Source organism: Cricetulus griseus, chromosome 6 (assembly GCF_003668045.3).
Source record: "Cricetulus griseus strain 17A/GY chromosome 6, alternate assembly CriGri-PICRH-1.0, whole genome shotgun sequence".
Taxonomy (NCBI): Eukaryota; Metazoa; Chordata; class Mammalia; order Rodentia; family Cricetidae; genus Cricetulus; species Cricetulus griseus.
The window spans coordinates 27,762,226-27,780,367 of NC_048599.1; the positions used below are offsets into that span (position 1 = coordinate 27,762,226).

At 41.2% G+C, this 18,142-nt stretch overlaps 1 protein-coding gene and 1 long non-coding RNA gene across 2 annotated transcripts in view; one reads left to right on the forward strand and one right to left on the reverse strand.

Annotated features, from left to right (window-relative positions):
- The first annotated feature begins 1,592 nt into the window (after nucleotides 1-1,592).
- Nucleotides 1,593-10,803, forward strand: LOC103161106. Its single transcript, XR_003486482.2, has 3 exons — nucleotides 1,593-1,793; nucleotides 3,194-3,278; nucleotides 7,772-10,803. It is a non-coding gene; the product is annotated as an uncharacterized LOC103161106 (long non-coding RNA).
- A 1,965-nt stretch (nucleotides 10,804-12,768) lies between these two features.
- Csnk2a1 (casein kinase 2 alpha 1) overlaps nucleotides 12,769-18,142 on the reverse strand; it is a 46,365-nt gene continuing 40,991 nt past the window's right edge. The window contains 3 exon segments of the mRNA XM_035446845.1: nucleotides 12,769-15,558; nucleotides 15,560-15,630; nucleotides 17,251-17,337. Of these exon segments, the coding sequence (XP_035302736.1) occupies nucleotides 15,487-15,558; nucleotides 15,560-15,630; nucleotides 17,251-17,337 (230 nt within the window). The 3' untranslated portion in view covers nucleotides 12,769-15,486.

The window sequence follows — 18,142 nt, forward strand, 5'->3', positions numbered from 1 at the left end:
ATAGAGCACCGCGCCCTCGCTGAGTTGTGCGAAGCAGTGGTCCTTTGGTCAAAATACGGGACGGATCAGGCCTTTGAGCTCCACTTTACCTACGGTGTTTCTAACTGGACACACACTGAAACCCAAGCTCAGTGATGCCGGAAAGTCATCCCTCGGATAGGTCATCCCCAGAGACTGCCTTATCTCCCAGATCTGTAGTGAGGATGCTCCCATTAGTCTAGTTGCATGAGCTTCTCCAGCCTCACTGCTACTATCTCCGCCTCCTCCCCTCCCCCCAGTTAGGGTCATCCCCAGACAATGTCGCGCCACCTAGATATCCAGTGAAGAAGCTCCCATTAATTTAGTTGTTTGATGAGCTTCTCCTCTAGTCTGACTAACTACTTTTTTTCCTTATAAGTATTGGTCCCTCCTGGTTCCATATCCTCCTCTCTAGCCCAGATTCCAAGGTTCACACCTTTACGCTGAAAGCCTTTCCTTTCTTACCTTCCTCTGCCCTCTCTCTCCTCCCTCCTTCCCTCCCCTCCCCCTCTCAGCCAAAGTAGGTGGATGGACATTTCTGAGGTTGTCCTGTTTTCATTCAATCACACACACATATAAGGATTCTCCTCTCTCTCTCTCTCTCTCTGTCTCTCTCTCTCTCTCTCTCTCTCTCGCACGCGCGCGCACACACACACACACACACACAGGTCTCCTGGGGAATTTTCTTGAGCAAAAGAGATTTCTATGAAGTTATTTTGATTCTTTAAATTAATACTTAATAAACATAACACCCAATTTTAATTCTTAATTTCAACCGACTGAAATTAAAAAAAATTAAATGTCATTCCTAATCTCACAGGTTATAATAATTTCCTTGATCCCATTAATAAACTCAATTAATTAAAATTATGTGAACATTTGAAACATTATTTGTAAATTCAATAATTCCTTTTTCTATGCTATGGTCTAGCACATGAGACCCAGACTGAGTTTAATAGTGTTCTGCCGATGAAAAAACTTTTAAGTGTCCTGATTTTCTGACAAAGCCTTTCAAACCCATTTTTTTCCTTTGTTGCTTGCTTGTTTTGTGTGATTTTAAAATTGTATTTACATATACAGGATCTCCTGTGGTCAAGGCTAATCTCAGTTTGCTATGTTGCTAAGGATGACCTTGAACCTTCGAGCCTCCTGCATCCACTTCTGGAGTGCACTATCAGTTCTTTCATGCTGAGAATCCAGCCTAAGGGTTTTGTGCACATTAGTGAAGCACTCCATAAGCTCTATCCTCACCTGTAATTACTGTAAATATAAAAAGCACTTGTACTGAGTCATGAGGCTTTTTCCCTAAACAGACTATCTTTGCTTCACACTTTAAACCACGCCCCATCTCTCTTCAGCAAGAAAAAAAAAAAAAAAGTGAAGTGGGGCACATTTGTTTTGAAAGTTGCTGGTGAGACAGCTAAACAGCTAAGAGCACATACTGACTGCTCTTGCAGAGAACCCAAGTGTGGTTCTCAGCACCCAGATGGAATGATTCCTAACCCAGTCCTCCAGCTCCAAGGCTCCAATTCCCTCTCCTGGTCTCCTAAGGTACATGCACTTGTACATATCCATGTTGTCTGATATTTTGTTTTTGTTCTGACAAATAAAGATTGCCTGGAGATCAGAGGGTGAAACTAGTCACCCATTAACCACAGAAGCTGGGAGGTGGTTGCTCATGCCTTTAATCCAAGACTCGAGAGTTGGAGACAGGAAGTGATAAGGATGGGGTGGAGAGAGGATCTCAGCCTTTTGGGGATGGAGGAAGGAGACAGGTAAGAAGCAACTGGAAGCTGCTCCAAGTTCTCTGATCTTTCAGATCTCCCCCCACAGTATTTGACTCCTGATTCTTTATTAATATTAATTAGATTAACACTTCATACACCACCCCCCCCCAGAGACATATATATATTTTTTTCTTTTTTGAGACAGGGTTTCTCTGTGTCACTGCCCTGGCTGTCCTGGAACTCACTCTGTAGACCAGGTTGGCCTCAAATTTACAGAGATCCACCTGCCTCTGCTTCCCGAGTGGGATTAAAGATGTGCACCACCACCACCTAGCTACCTAATTTAAAAGAAAGTAAATCTAGCCAGGCGTTGGTGGTGCATACCTTTAATCCCAGCACTCTGAAGGCAGAGGCAGGCGGATCTCTGTGAGTTCGAGGCCAGTCTGGTCTCCAGAGCGAGTGCTAGGATAGGCTCCAAAGCTACACAGAGAAACCCTGTCTTGAAACACCCCATCCCCCCAAAAAGTAAACATTAAAAACAAAACAAAACAAAAAAAAACCAAGAAATGTTTCTTTTGGAGCCAAGACACCATATACTTCTGTGCACTTGTAAGAACATTTTAGGTCTGGAGGCCTTTTATTTTTCTACATTTATTAAGCCATGAATTAATTCTCAGGGGCTGTGATCCAGCAGCTCAGGTTCTTTGTGTTTCCACAAAGTGGGTTTCTTGGGTGAAATGGATTGGCCAGGCAGCTGAACAGGTTCCTTTCTATTCAGTGTCCTTTATCTAATCATTTCCTTCACCCACTTTAGAGCTCTAGAATGCTTAAGACACTCAATAGACACACCAATTCTCTCAGCAAATATTTGTTGTCTGCAACAATGTCAACAGGCAACACTGTAGACTCACCCAGTTTTGTAATGGTGACATTTTGGAGCCATTCTTTTTTGAACAGGACCCATTCCAATGTTTTCTAAAGGTCCTAGAGACCATGTATCAGTTGTCCTTTTGTGTTTGTTAATTTGTTGAATCACTAAAGATAGGTTTTGGCCAAAAGGGAATGATGTTGGTTATTTATTTACTTCTTTTGTGTGTGGAGGATGAATTCAGGGCCAAGCTAGGCAAGTGCTCTTCTACTGAGCTCTGTTCAGAGCCTTCAGTAAGTCTTTTAAATGTGTTAACAAATTTAAGGTTACAACTTAAAAATCACAAGTCTAAATTATTTAAATACATATTTATCACTGAAACACAAGTATAACCTGTTAATGGTCAGGCTTGGTGTCACAATCCTTTAATCCCAACACTCTCAAAGTAGAGGCAAGTAGATCTCTGGTTTCTAGGTCAGCCAGAGCCACATGGTTTAACTGTCAAATAAATAATATTTGTGTGTGTTTGTGTGTAGAAAAGGGTCAGCAGTTTTAGAGTACTTACCTGTTGCTTTTGCAGAGGATTCAATTCCCAGCGTCTACATGTGGCTCCTAACTGTCTAACACCAGTTCCAGAGGATCTGCTGCTCTCTTCTGGACTCCAGGTATGCATGTGGTTCACATACATACATGCAAGCAAAATATTCATGCTCAAAATACTTATTACATATATTTATTTAGTGGGGAGGAGCACAGGAATGCCATAAAGAGTGTGTGGAGGCCAGAGGACAACTTTTGGGAGTTGCTTCTCTCCTTCCATAACATGAGTCCTGGGAATCAAATCCAACTCAAGTGCCCACCGAGCCATTCCTCCGCCTGCTTTACTTAAATTTGGAGACATGTTGGCCTTGAACTAATCATTTTCTTAACTTAAGATGACTTTGAACTTCTGATCTTCCTGAGTGCTGGAGTTACAAGCATTGCTACCATGCCCAGTTTAAGGGGTGCTAGGACTTAAAACTCAGGATTACCTACATGCATGCTAGGCAAGAACAGTACCAACTGAGCTACATCTCTAGCCCTAAAACCTTACAAAACTTCCTAAGAATCTAAAGTATTTCATTTATGTAGGTTCCATAATGCAAGGACATTAACATCCAAGGGCTGGAGATGTAGCTCAGTGCTAAAGCATATGAAGGCCCTAGATTTGAGTATCCCTACTGCAAAGAAATACTAACACTGGGAGTTCAGCACAACTTATCTTATTCTAAATCACCACCAAGGATAAAAGATGCTTTGTACTTACAGAGAATTAAGTCATCCCACTTGGAAATTCAGAGAATGAGATCATCCCGCTTGGGAATAACCTGTTCAGGCAATTTGGGTCATAGTATTTATGACTGTGCTGGTCAGTGAGCCAGCTGATCCTGGATTCCTGCCTTCAGTGGTGATGAGTGATTCCTCCCTCTAGTACTCTAACTGGAAGGTCTAACTTTGTGGTCATTTTGAGGTTAAAGCCAGTTCTCCACCACTGTAAAACAAGAAAATGTCTAGGAGTAGCTGTTCACAGTGACTGGCTGTTGCATAGCTATTTCCTCCAAAGTGGAACATTCCCTCCTGGAGGCAGGATTCTTAAGATTCAGGAAGGAGGGTTGAGGATGATGGTTCAGTGGGTAAAAGCACTTGCCATCATGTACTAAACTAAAAGAAATGCATCTCACCAATTTAAATGTGCTCCACCTAGTGGCATCTATGTATAAACTTCTTTAACGTTTTATAGTTTTTTCCTTTGTGGTATTTGCCTGCATGCATGCTTATATGTACCACATGTATACAGGAGTCTTCACACGCCAGAATAGGGTCTCTGATGCCATCGAACTGGAGGTTGTGACCTGCCACATGGGTGCTGGGAACTAACCCGGTCCTCTGCAGGAGCAGTAAATGTGCTCTTAATCACTGAGCCATCTTTTCAACCCCTAGTATGTATTTATTGAGACGGCCTTATTTTGTATCCCTGTCTCGCCTGTCCCTGCCTCCCAATTGCTGGAGTTAAAGGGATGTGCCACCACATCTGGCTTGCTAACTGTGTATAGGGTGAGTGGACACATGCATATAGAGGTCAGATGACAATTTGTAAAGTTGGTTCACTGCTCCCTCCATGTGGATCCAGGGGATAAACTTTGGCTACTAGCCTTGCACATTAAAGACTGGACAATCTCAATGCCCCCATTTTTTCTTTTTTTAAACTTATTGAAACTGATAATTCTATTTATTTGTGGGTATGCATGTCAGACAGTGGGTGGAACTGGTTCTCTTTCCACCCTGAGCCTTGGGAAAGGGACTCAATTTTGTTAACAGCTGTGCCTTTACCTGTCTCCAGGTAAACCTTGAGTCCTTTGAGTTACACTCCCAACCAGTTTCTACGTCTTTGATCTTGCATGTTGATTTTTAATTCCTTGATCATATCACCCCTTGTTAGTTACCGCTTCAGCAGGTGACATCATAGTGTAACTGTGGAAGGCTGCTTCTCAGAAGTGCGCTACTTCATTGTCTAAAAAGTGCAAGTGTAAGTTTGGTATCTCAGCCGGGTGGTGGCAGCGCACGCCTTTAATCCCAGCACTCAGGAGGCAGAGGCAGGGGGATCTCTGTGAGTTCAAGACAAGTCTGGTCTATAAGAGCTAGTTCCCGACGGCCTCCAAAGCCACAGAGAAACCCTGCCTCGGGGGTGGGGAGTGGGGTGGAGGAGTTTGGTTTCTCACATAGGACAGCAGAAACTCAAAGAAATGTGTTTTTAGGTATGGAATTAGGCATGCCTTTGCTTCTGCTAGGTTTTTAGTGCAGGAGTTGAATTGGGCCAGGTCAGTTCATGGTTTCGGAGGTCAAATTCCATGCACAAGCTTCAAATTCTTCTGATATTAGTGACTTAGAGTGCAGTAATTTTTGTCTTGCTGTGCTTGTCTTCTGTTGGCATTTTCCTTACGGGCTTTCTATGCCCTTGTCCCCAGTATTGCTATTAGCACATACCATTCAATGCTCATTTGTAGAGCACTGTCCTGAGGCCACCTCTCTGTAGCTGGAATTTTGGACCCAGTATGCATTTCTGTCCCTACTGAGGGGTGGCTTTGTTTTCTTCCAGTTGAGTAGTTGGTACTCTACCTTCCAATTTTGAGCTGTTGTGTGGTAGGAGACAAAGGATAGTGACCTTCTCTCTCACATTAGCTGCGGCTCCCATCTAACAGACTTTAAGGAGACACACTGCTTTTGGTGTGATTGTAGTGAAAACATCAACAGAGGGATAACCCTTGCAAGGCCAGGGACCAATTTCAGCTGTATTCACATCAGCAGTCAATCACTGGCTATCTCTGCTTCTGTATAATGCTTGTCTCTCTCTACCTTTGACTCTGCTCTCCATAAGACTTCTCTTCATATGCCTACCTGTCATTCACAAATCCCAGAAAAGAAAGCTGGTCATCCACCGCCCCCTCAAGTGGGGCACTGTCTACAAGAAGGGGGATATATTGGGAGATAGTAGAAATGGCCTGCAATTGGGAAACTTTGATAAGCTTTGAAGCAAGAATCAAAAGACATGTTTCTGAATGAGTTCTTTGACTGGAAAATTTAGGAAAAATCTGGAATTGAGAGAATGGCATAAAAGAGTGTTAGTGTGATAACTGAGGTATCAGGATGGTGGCCTGCCTGCACAAGAAATTTGGCAGTTGAAATGGTGGAAAACAATGTATTCAAAATAAATATCCATTTATTAAAATTTAATATATGTTTAAACCAGAGCAATACCTGTTACAAGTACATAGTTCTACTATGTTAACAATAAAAATATCAAAACAACATGCATAGAGAACTAATTGTTGATTTTTCAATTTTAGTTATTATTTGCTTCTCATAAAAAGTGTTGAGTGCTTCTAAATTGCTTATCCTGTTACAGATGCTAATACACCCACACTTCCATCACTACTTCTTTACTGTGACATTCTAATTTTGGTCAGACCAGTCTTCACAGTCCCATAACGGCTGCAAATTCTCCTCACAGCTGACCCGGTGATGGATTTATGTTAACCTCTCCCCATTCTCTTAAGAGTTGGTTCATTTTTGGATTTCTTTTGGTTTTCCCATTTTATTTTTAAAACCTTTAAACATATGAACCCCTTACAATTTCCCCAATCATAATGTACTGCTTAACTAATAATTACAAAGTGAGAACACCTGTAAACACTTTCCCCAAACACAACACTCCTAGACTGCAGAAGCTCTCTGTGCAGGAGGACTTCATGTTGCTCTGGTCAGGAAGCCTCAAACTTGGAACTGATTTCAATTGTTGGAAAACAAGAATTATGTCAGGTGTGGAGGCTCACACTTGTAATCCTTGCACTTAGTAGGCCGATGCAGGATTGCTGCAAGGGCTAAAACCCTGTCAAAAAACAAACACACAAGGCTGGAGATGTTGCAATAGTCAAAGAGCTCTCATACTGCTCTTCTAGAGGACCTGAGTTTATTTTTAGTACCCACATTGGGTGGCTCACAACCCCCTGCAGCACCAGCTCAAGAGGACCCAATGCCTCTGTAGGCACCCACGTTTATGTGCACATACCCACACATAATTAAAAACAAACATTTTTTTTTTAAACAAAAAGCACAAGGAGTTCTCTTGTGCTATATAAATACATATATAATGGTCCTCTGTGACTGTGAGTTTTATACCCACTCAACCAAGAATTGAAAATCTCCTGAAAGAAAAGTATTAGTTCTGATTGAACATGGACAACTTTTGTCATTTCCCCTAAATAAGAGTACAGTAACTATGCACATAACATTTACATTGTATTCAGACATTATACACAGGTGATTTACAAGTATGTGGGAAATGTATGAGATTAACTACAGGCCATTTTACAGAAGGAACTCAAGGTTAGGTAGATTCTGGTGTGTGTAGGGGGTTCTAGAACCAATCCTTCATGGATACAAAGGGATTACTATAGGTGGAACTTACGTATGATTTAGGGTACTTCAAACGTTTAAAATTACCCACAATGCTCACTCCTCAATGATCAGTGGTTAAACAGCCTTCAGTTTCTGTTGGTCTTAATTCTTCACTGTCTTATAAAACTATGTATCATTTCCTTTGCCATATTACTTCCAACAGTACTCTAAACATGAGGTGTATGTCCTTGTCTCACCGATGATGGGCTTGACGACTTGTGGCCAACAAGGTGGCACATACCTGTGTGACTTCATCTGGCCTCTGTGCTTCGGCAGTCCACCATGGATAACATGTCCGGGCAGCTACTTTCAGCATGTGACTCAGAAGGAACCACCTGGAACAAATGTGAATCTGATCCAAATGGCGATGCCCAATCCAGCAGAGGCTAAACCTGAAGCACAGCTGCTTGGCTGTACCTAGTCTAGACCAATTGTCCTGCAAATCTATGTGGATGGAAGACTAAAGCAGAGCAAAAACAAAAGAAAGAAGGTTCGATATGACAATTCAGAAAGGGGCTCAGGGACGCCTTGAAAGCAAAGCTGTATACGCCGATTAGGAAACAGAAGCCAGGAAGGAATACTTCTGATCCTTACAGTTCAGGGCCTTTTTCCAGTAGGGTTTCCTGTGCTACTGTAACCCCATTTTCCAGAGGCAATTATAGTTAATACCTTGTTTTCTCCAGATGTTTCCCTAGAGGCAGCCGCTACAAGCATAAGGGACTGTTTCAGTTTCTATCTCTTTCTCTGCCAACACTAGCTCCTATCCTCTGAGGCTCATTTGTATCTAGTTTTCAATATGTACTTATTCTTCAGTGTAAATTCTAACTTCCTTTGAAAAGTGGCCTTCTATTTTAAAGAAAATTGTGGTATCTATGCATTTGGAGTAATAAGTGAGCACCTACACAAATTAGTTCCTTCTACGATGTTGACTGGAAATCCTTAATTTTCATATGTAATTAATCAATTGATAACTTTTATTACAGTGCTAGAGAGACAACCATGATAAACTTCAATACTGAGCTATAACCCCCAGTATTTTCTAGGAAATTAAAAAACAGACCAGCTGGAATTATTCCACATATATAACCTTGATTCTCAATTTCCTATTTTGATATGTTTATACAGCTTAAATCTCATCTCTGTTTAGGATAGGCCCAGGCTCACGAACACCAACACATTTGTTGAATGACATCTCCTATAGAAATAAACTCAGGCCCAGCACACACGTGTAAATTCAGCACTGGGAAGTTGAGAAAAGATTACAGGCAAGTTCAAGGTCTGCGTGAGAAGCATATTAAGTTCCAGGCCAACCTGAGCTTAGTGTGAGGCTTATCTCAAAAAATAAGCAAAAATAAATGTTTTAAATTATATAAAGTTTGGGAAGACAGTCAAAGCAGGAGAGAAAGATGAACCCCTGCTGGGGAGCAGGGAAAGGCATGTGCATGAATATACAGAATGGGATGTGAAGAGCAAGGCAAGGGGATTAATACCAGCATTAATGTGAATATATGTTGCTATGATTGATTTCATAAAGAAGCTGACTGGCCAACAGCTGGACGGGATAAAATTAGGCAGGAGAACTAGACTAAGGACACTGGAAAGAAGGGTGGACTCAGGGATCACCAGCCAGACATGGAAAGGAAACAGGAGGTTCAAGATGAAAGAGAGCTAACGCCATGAAGCAGAATGTAGATTGATATAAACGAGTTAATTTAAAATGTAAGACTTAGCTAGTAACAAGCCTGAGCTATTGGCTGAACATTTACAATTAATACTAAGTCTCTGTGTTGGTTATTTGGGAACTGGCAGACAGAAAGAAAAGTCCATCTACAAGTACCTGGGAGGTAGAAGCAGGAAGATCATGAGTTCAAAGACACCCCAGCTACATAAGAGTATGTAGGCCAACCAGGACTGACTACATGAGACACCATTAGGCCTTTTCATGAGAAGTTTAACACCCACTTTCCAGGTTTCTGCTACAAGTATTTTATGTATGGCTGAGAATCAGAGCGGTTTAGGAAGCTACTATGGTTCCCTTCTCACCTTCTTTTCCTTAGAAGAGCCAAGACAATTCTGGTCAAAGTTAAGGAAGCAAAAATGCTGCTGGCTGAGAAATCCTCAATCCCTGCAGTTACTCCTGTAAGAAATGGACTAGCCATTCTGGAAGAGCCTATGTGGAGGGCCCAGGGCAGGGTTAGTTCATGGTGGTCAAAAAGAATGCTACTATGGCTAGAGGGACAGAATGCCAAGGGGAAGAGTGGGAGGAACAGCAAAAGATGGCACTAGGCTTTGGGAAAATCAGAAAGCTGTAACTGATCAGAAAAAGTAACGGATACTTTTCCTTTTCTAGTGAAGATGTTGCTTCTACCTTCTGAAAACTCAGTTTTTCAGATGCACAGACCTACAGCCTTCCCACAGATGCCTTGTTGTACATAAATGCACAACTACAGTAAAGAAGCCACCATATGCTTTAAGACTACTACAGCCGAAAGCTTTGGTTCACACTTAACATCTAATCTGAACATATAAGGTATTTTTACTTCTGACTTCTAGATGAAGAAAGTATTGGGACGTCTAAGACAGGAAGTGGTTATGACCAGGGAGGATAAACAGGGGCCCCATTCCCATGTGTAATGAAGACTCAACTTGGGTGGCTGCCCTTCTCTGGATCTTTACAGCTTTCTTTACACCTTAGTACGCATTGGTAATGTCTAACAATAATAAATTACTTGCGAAGATTCAGAGAGATTAAATAACTTATCCCCAACTCACAGAGCCAGAGAGAACTCTGTTTAAATTGCACCTGCAATTCTGCTAGGTCGCTTCTTGGAAGTGGTTAAATTTATCACAGCATCATAGAAAGGCTAAAAAGTCTACAATATTTGTTTACATTAAGATGGGCTCCAGAACACCTGGTGATACACTCTATGTACCCATCTTATTTGGAGAACAGTTTGCATTTTATATTATTATATACAGATGTTAAAAAAAGAATATCAGCTGGAAATCCTAGCACTCAGGCAGAAGGTAGAACTGTTCAAGGCCAGCCCGATCAACATAACAGTTCCAGACAGACAGAAGTAGAGACCCTGCCTCAAAAAACCAAAACCAAATTTCTGTGTTTAAATCTTTTGCTTAGTCTCATCTACACATTCACTAGTACTCATTAAATAAACATTTTCTTATTGTACTGATTCAATCTGGCCAGTGGCTTATAACTATAAACCCGTGGACAAGGTCGTCATGATATTTCCATGTTTTTGCATGTGTGGAGGGGAGGGAGGATGGTAATGGGAGCACGGAACCAATCATTTAGTAAGCACTATGTTATTCCATTCAGCCCTCTTCAATCCTGAGACAATGGCCTACATTTTAGAAAAAGGGTTTTAGTAAGACAAACAAGGTCGCCAGGGAGCTGACGTGTATGTGGGAAGGACAATTATATCAAGAAAATAATACAAAGAAGGTTCAAATGGCAAGAGAAAGAAAGGCAACAGTAGAAGCAAGGGGAAGAAACATTACATGGGTGGGACATGAGGATCCAAGTTTTAAGACCCGATTTCTGAGGAAGAAGTGTCATCCCAAATCTTATGGTTAATTTAACTTTTTCCTCAACCTAGAAATGGTTCTAGGCTGGGTGTTGTGGTGCACGCCTTTAATATCAGTACTCAGAACACAGAGGTAGGCAGATCTCTGAGTTCAAGGCCCCCTTGGTCTATAAAGTGAGTTTCAGGACAGCCAGGACTGTAACACAGAGAAACCCTGTCTTGAAAAAACAAAGAGAGAAATGGTTCTAGAAGTCAGACAGCCTCTAGCACACAGCATCCACAACCAGGACATTCCTTAGAACTACAACACTAAGGAGAAACATAGCAGCAGGAAGGTAGGCAAGGGCCTGTAACCACCTTCTGTGGGGGAGGGGGGGATTTGTACAGAGTGACAAGCAAACTACATTTTTCAGGATCTGCTCAAATGATCAATTCTAATTATATTACATGATAGTTTCTTATATATAAACCTAGCTTATCAATCCAAAACAGTCTCAACTCCAAGAAGTTGGAGCTGTAAAATCCTGTATAGTGGACATTTAAGGCAAAGGAGAAGAAATTTGGGATACCAGCATTCTCTAGTTCTTACAACTGTGATTAAAGTGAGAAGCAAATGGGTTCTGCTCTGTTTGTGAGAACTTTGACTCAACTGGTACTGATAGGTCAGTTACCTGTTTCACACGTTACCAGCCCTTTATGGCAGCTTGTGTTTGTTTAAGCTGACTAGTATGCTCGCACCACAAGTTCACCAGCACTCGAGCACACGCACATACGCGCACACACACACAGAGCCTAGGTCTCTAAGTGCAAACAGGCCCCCATACCTGGGCTACCTTCAAGGCTGACTGTCCACAGGGATTATAACACAATTCATCAATATTGTTCCCCCTGAAACAAGTTTCCACAGGCCTTTTTAAATTAAGTACCACTTAAAGTTCAATAAATAAATAAATAAATAAATAAATAAATAAATAAATAAATAAATAAATTTCAGGTGGCACTCGCCCTTAATCCCAGCACACTTGGGAGGCAGAGGCCAGCCTGGTCTCCAGAGCGAGTGCCAGGACAGTCTCCAAAGCTACACAGAGAAACCCTGTCTCGAAAAACCAAAAAAAAAACAAAAAAAAAAACAAAAAACAAAAAAAAAAAAACAACAGTGTTAGAAATGAGCAAGGCCTCAGACAACTCATGTAGTTTCTCCTTCCTTAAAACACATAGAGGTCCTGAAGAGGGAAGGGCCTCTTCCAAATTGAACTGCGAACTGCTGACAAGAACACCAAGGACTAACCAGAGAATAAGGTAAGTGCCAGACACCTGACATAAATACATTCTCACTGCATCCCCAAGAATAGTGGCCCTGTCTAACAGAAGTTATTTGATGTGCCTAGTAATTACATGTGTAACAGGGACATGAATGAAATAGAACCATTATGCTCCCTTCCACTGTATTTAAATGCCAAAACTCTCAAGTCTTGAGAGTTCTTCCACCAATATCAATTTCTCCCACCTAACCTCTCCACCAACCCAGTATTAAGTTCAAAACACATGAAAACTAAGCCATCCTTTATTACACACGGTGTCGGTTGGAGAAGTATATTGCTCAGGCTGCAGGGACATTTCATTTATTTAAATGTTTTTATTAAAAAAAAATTAAAGACCTTCATGGCACAACTTCTTCCCAGCACAGTTATGTCTTAGTCATACCAATTACAATACAATTACAACCAATAAATCAAAGAGGGGGAATTCTGATTTTAAAGGGGGGAAGGGGACACTTCAAAACAAAGCCAAAAACTTTCAGAGTAACTGCCAACACAGCCCTTTCATGTTGGCATCCATTTCCCACCATCTAAGCAATGCAGACACAGGAAGTGCTGAGAAATAGTGTCCCAATACAAGGTGTACAGATGAGGTAATTTACAACACAGAAGTTGTTACTCTGTAAACCCTGACCCTCCCTACCCCCTCCCCCATTCAGGTCTTTTAAAACTCTCCACATTTCTGCAGTGACTCCCTGTTTCTTTTAAATTTCTACTTATTTTAAAAGGCTCTCAGAGTCCTCTGCATTCACTATCAGCTCTTGTACCAGGTGTGATGAGTGAGGAGGCCCAGCCATCTGCAGCTATCCACACCAGCCTCAGACACACCTGGACTTCTGAGCTGTAAGTAGGGTAGGGAGTCCTGATCTACAACCTTCCTTTCCACCTCAAAAGAAAGAATTCATCCATCTAAGTGTCTTGTTCAAATCACGATCCAGTGCAAACATAATCATAAACTGCATCTCTAGCACACCTGGTGCTTTCGGCTCTGCACAAACCCATCATGGTAACCCTCACAGCACACTAGGGCATACAAGAATCAAGTACAATAAATAGTCACTGCAAGTGGCCAAAAATAAGAAAAATCACTCTGCAGTCAGAAAGTTTTCGTTTTAGCTGTCCCTATGGTTGAGAAAGGTTAAGAAAGGCATTAGCGTCCTCTACTTTATCATTACATTCGCTAAAGCCACCACCTTGATAAAGTTACTAAAGCCAAGATGGGTTACAAAGTTAGGTAAGTTAATTAAATTCAACTCCCCAAACAATTATGTTTTATCTATGATGCCATGTGAGAAAGGCTTATGAATCTATAAAGATAGGAGAATGGGGAACTAAGACTTTAGGCCCTAAAATATGTTGGAAGATTTTTTTCCTAGTCCCCACAGGCAGCTACTGTAATGAAACAAGAGGAGAAAATACAGAGCTGATGGTTTGCTATTGTGCTTAAAAAACTAGGCTTCCTCAGTGAAGCACCTGATAAACTTAGGTGGCTGGATTACAGTGGAAAGTCCACTTTAAACACACACACAAACACACAAACTGGCGACTTATCCTATCCCCAATCCCTGCAATGCTGAGACACAGAATGAGTTTTATGGCAAAGGATCCTTAATCCCCAGAGACGCTTTGGCTTGTGGTGCTTTTTTTTTTTTTAAGGCCTCTCTGCCCTGCCCTGCCCAGTACCATGGGTCGAACGAGGGGAGTATAAAAATGAGGGCCTTGGGAAGTCTCCATGGTATGGGCTGTAGTCCCCTCAGGTTTGAATGTGAGACACCCACCCAGCGAGAACTTTACACAGGGAACTTAAATCTAACCTTGATAAATAAAACCAAACGTTTATTTACACCAAAGAATTCCAACACTGGATCTTTCACATATGAAGGACAAAGTATTATATATATACACACAGCAAGGGATGGCAGGGCCATAACAAGAGAACTGATAGTTTCCCACAATTACAGGTCTACCATTTCTGGTTCACTGCAGACAGTGGCTCTGCTCCTGCCTCTCAGACACAATTACAACTCTGAGAGCAGGTCTCCTCACTAGATGGCATATAAAGAAAGGGGACGGTAGGAGGAGAAAAAAGTACAAAGCTTAAAATGAACCCAGTGTGGCCACATCACCCGTTAGCTCTTAAGAGTGCTAGCATGAAACTTATATGGACAGTATTTCTTTTTTAAAAAGCAATAAATTATGCCCAGTAACTAACTGACTTCAAAATGGCCAAGTCAAAGAAAACTGAAAAAGATTTTGCCTTCCCTTTCCTACCAGGTCTGAAGCACAGTATGTCAGGAGATGAAAAGGGAAAGAACAAAGCAGGAGTCAAGGAGGGAAAGTATCACCGATTTAAACTAAACTAAAATTAAAATGATTTAGGGTTAGGTCAGTAAGACATGATTCATTCAGAAAAGCTTAAGGATCTGTCTGCAAGTCGGGTAGACTTTTAACATCTTGATGTAACTAAGACAGATCCACCGCCACCAGAGCTGGAATAACCCATGGACGCAGTCCTGGAGAAAGGTGATGAAGTGACCAGCAGAACAGTGTGGAGCATGGACTGGGTCCTCCCTACCTTTCTTCTTCCCACCTCCTTTGATAAGCTACATTTTATAATCTCTGGAGGAGAGCATAAGATCCAACCCCCAAGAGTGTAGTAATGTGGGGAGAGCAATGTGGAGAGGGGAAGAGACCCCCCCAAACACAGCAGCTGGGACTGAGGCCAGTTTATCTTTGATCTTTAGTGGTGATGAACTGAATTTGGAAGGGGAGAAAAAATTTTGTCCATGAAATATTCCACCTGCAGGTAATTTTTCAGGGAATCCCCTGAGTTATGAAAAGTTCAAGTTAAAAAAAAAAAAAGAAAAAAGAAAATCAGCCTATTATAATTTTTTTTGACTCAACTACTAAATCCACAAGCAACGGTTCAGACACGGTGCTTCTGAAGTGTTCTCACCCCTCCCAACAGGCGCAAGCTGCATCAAGGAGAGGGTGGACTTCCCCACCTCTGCTTAGGCATCAGGAGATGGATGGGGGTCATTACTGTTGGGCACCAGCGGCAGCTGGAACAGGCATCCCAAGGGAGTTGGCAGCAGCAATCACTGGTGAGCCTGCCAGAGGTCCAAGAGGTGAAGGGGTTGGCACTGAAGAAATCCCTGCAAGAAGAGCCAACAATAAGCCACAGACACAAAGCACACCAGTCATAGCCAACAAACTTTCCATAAGACTTCTCCAAAAGTTAACACAAAGAAAATTCTTTCTTCATGACTTCTCTTGGCCACATTTTTCTTTTCTTTTCTTTTCTTTTCTTTCTTCCTTTCTTGCAAATTTCAAAGTTTAATCTGTACAAATCCAAGCTAAAACAAGTCCTAATCAATGAATTTAGCAGGCAGCTAACTGACAATTATGTATAAATACCATCTGCAGCCTGTCTAGAAGCTCTCTCTCTGTTCTGCATCCCACCTTCTCACAGGGTGACCTTGGGCTACAGGTGGTGAGCACATATTTGGAATGTGGCTACAAGGACTGGGGACTCAATACTACTTTTACTCAGTTTTCATTAAATAGCTGTGTGGGCAGTTTCTACCATACTGAACAGCACAGGACTTCAGCCAACTAACTGTCAACTAATGGTCACTTAATAGAGAAAGGCAAATTCTTGACTGTACAGTATGATTTGGAATCATAGTTTTGGAACAGATTTGGAATCTATTTCCATTTGGTTTCTTCTCCATTTTTATCACAATTACATATCAGCTTGCCCTCAATTACCCATCTCTCTCTCCAAATACAAGACCACCCCCTATCAGTGGGAGATGTGTTCTAAGGCCCCAGGGTATCTGAAACCATGGATATGTGTTTTCTAAATACATATATGTATAATAAAGATTAGTTTAAAAACTAAGCACAGTTATAGAACAGTTTAGCAAAAAACTCTTAACAAAAGTTATATGAATGTTTTATCTTGATAGATTCAAGACAAATTATATTTTTGGATCATAAGTAAAACCATGAATATGGGAGATTTTTGTACATGGTTCAAAAAATACAAGATTTAAAGGAACACATAGTGAAAAGTATCTTTGAACTACGCAAAATAGCAATTCCAACAAACAAACATACACAAATCTCTGTTTTTCATGATTTGTTGGGAATTCAAGTCTCTGCGAGAGATTTTCTGTAGGGATACTAGGGCTTTGAAGGGAAGACGCTGTTGATATCCTATTCAAGACAGTGTCACTAAAACTACTTTCAGAGTATTCAGCAGAACAGATTATATATACCCACTGACCAATTATTGAGCCTTGGCACCCATGTAAAAAGCTTTGTAAAGGAGTAAACCTAGGATTAGAGAGGGGGAATAAGATCCCTGGGGCTGTCTGGGCAGTTGGCCTAACCTAATTGGTGGATCCTAGAGAGAAAAAGCCTGTGTCGTGCGTGGTGCACATGTACATACTCAGGTAAGCATACTCTTAATAACAAAGTGAAGCGGGAAGATCACAAGTTCAAGGCCAGCTTGAGCTACACAGTGAAAGCCTATCTCAAAATACATGAACCAAAAGCACACTCTTAATAACAAAGTGATGACTCCCTAACAACCACCTCTGAGGCTGACCTCTGGCTTCCACACAATGCATGTCAATGTTCTCACACCTACCCATGCCCACCATTTTACACAGAAGAAAAGGTACACAAGAAATACATAGAGGGACCCGAAACTAAGAATAGTAACTTCCTTCTAAATTTTCTAAAAAGATAAGTTACCAATCACCAACCTGACATCATAGTGGCGCTGCTGACAGGTGTACTGCCCCCTGGCATGTTGGATGAACTCATTCTAGCCTGGTCCTTCACAACAGTGTCTAGAAAACAGATAGTAAAGTTAGGTTCTGTTCTGCTTGATGTACTAAACTAGTTGGGGAGAAATAAGAGTAGCTATCCTCAATATTTACCTTTCATTTATACTCTGTATCACTCCTAGAACATAAAGTGGCAAATACCTTCACCATGAATCAAATAAATAGTGCATAATCAACACATGGCCTGTAGAACTGTGGCTAAAAAACAAGTCTGAGTATAATGTCCGGAAGATAAGTAAATATCTATTATAGAGTTAAGGTTAAGTGAATGTTTAATGGAGATAATACAATCTAACCTAGCCAAGATAATAATTTATTATCAGGGAATTGGTCCAAAGCAGGAGACTGAGTGGGAATAACCTGTGTGGGTTAGTGATGGAAGCACAGACTTTATTATTCATACCAAATCAGCCTATGTGTTTTAGTTATAAGGGACTGGGCAACAGAGTACTAGACAAATTGGGAAATCATTGTACTGTTATTCAGGGAACAACCCAATGTTGAAACAAACAGCATGGTGTGGGACTATCATTGCATTCACAAAAGCATAGCTGGCTCTACATTAATAAACCTTAACTTGTAAACCCTACTGATTCTCTCCAACAAATGATTAGTAGAGATGGAACAGGTCAAGGCCTATTTTATTCAACTAGGTCAAACCAACCACTGGGAATTAGTAGGAAAATAAATGTCTATAGAAAAAGATTTTTGCAACAATTTTTTTTTTAAAATATAGATCCTTACTTTATAACCCAGCCTGGCTGGCTTGAAATTTACTATGTGGCCTAATCTGACTTGGAACTTGTGG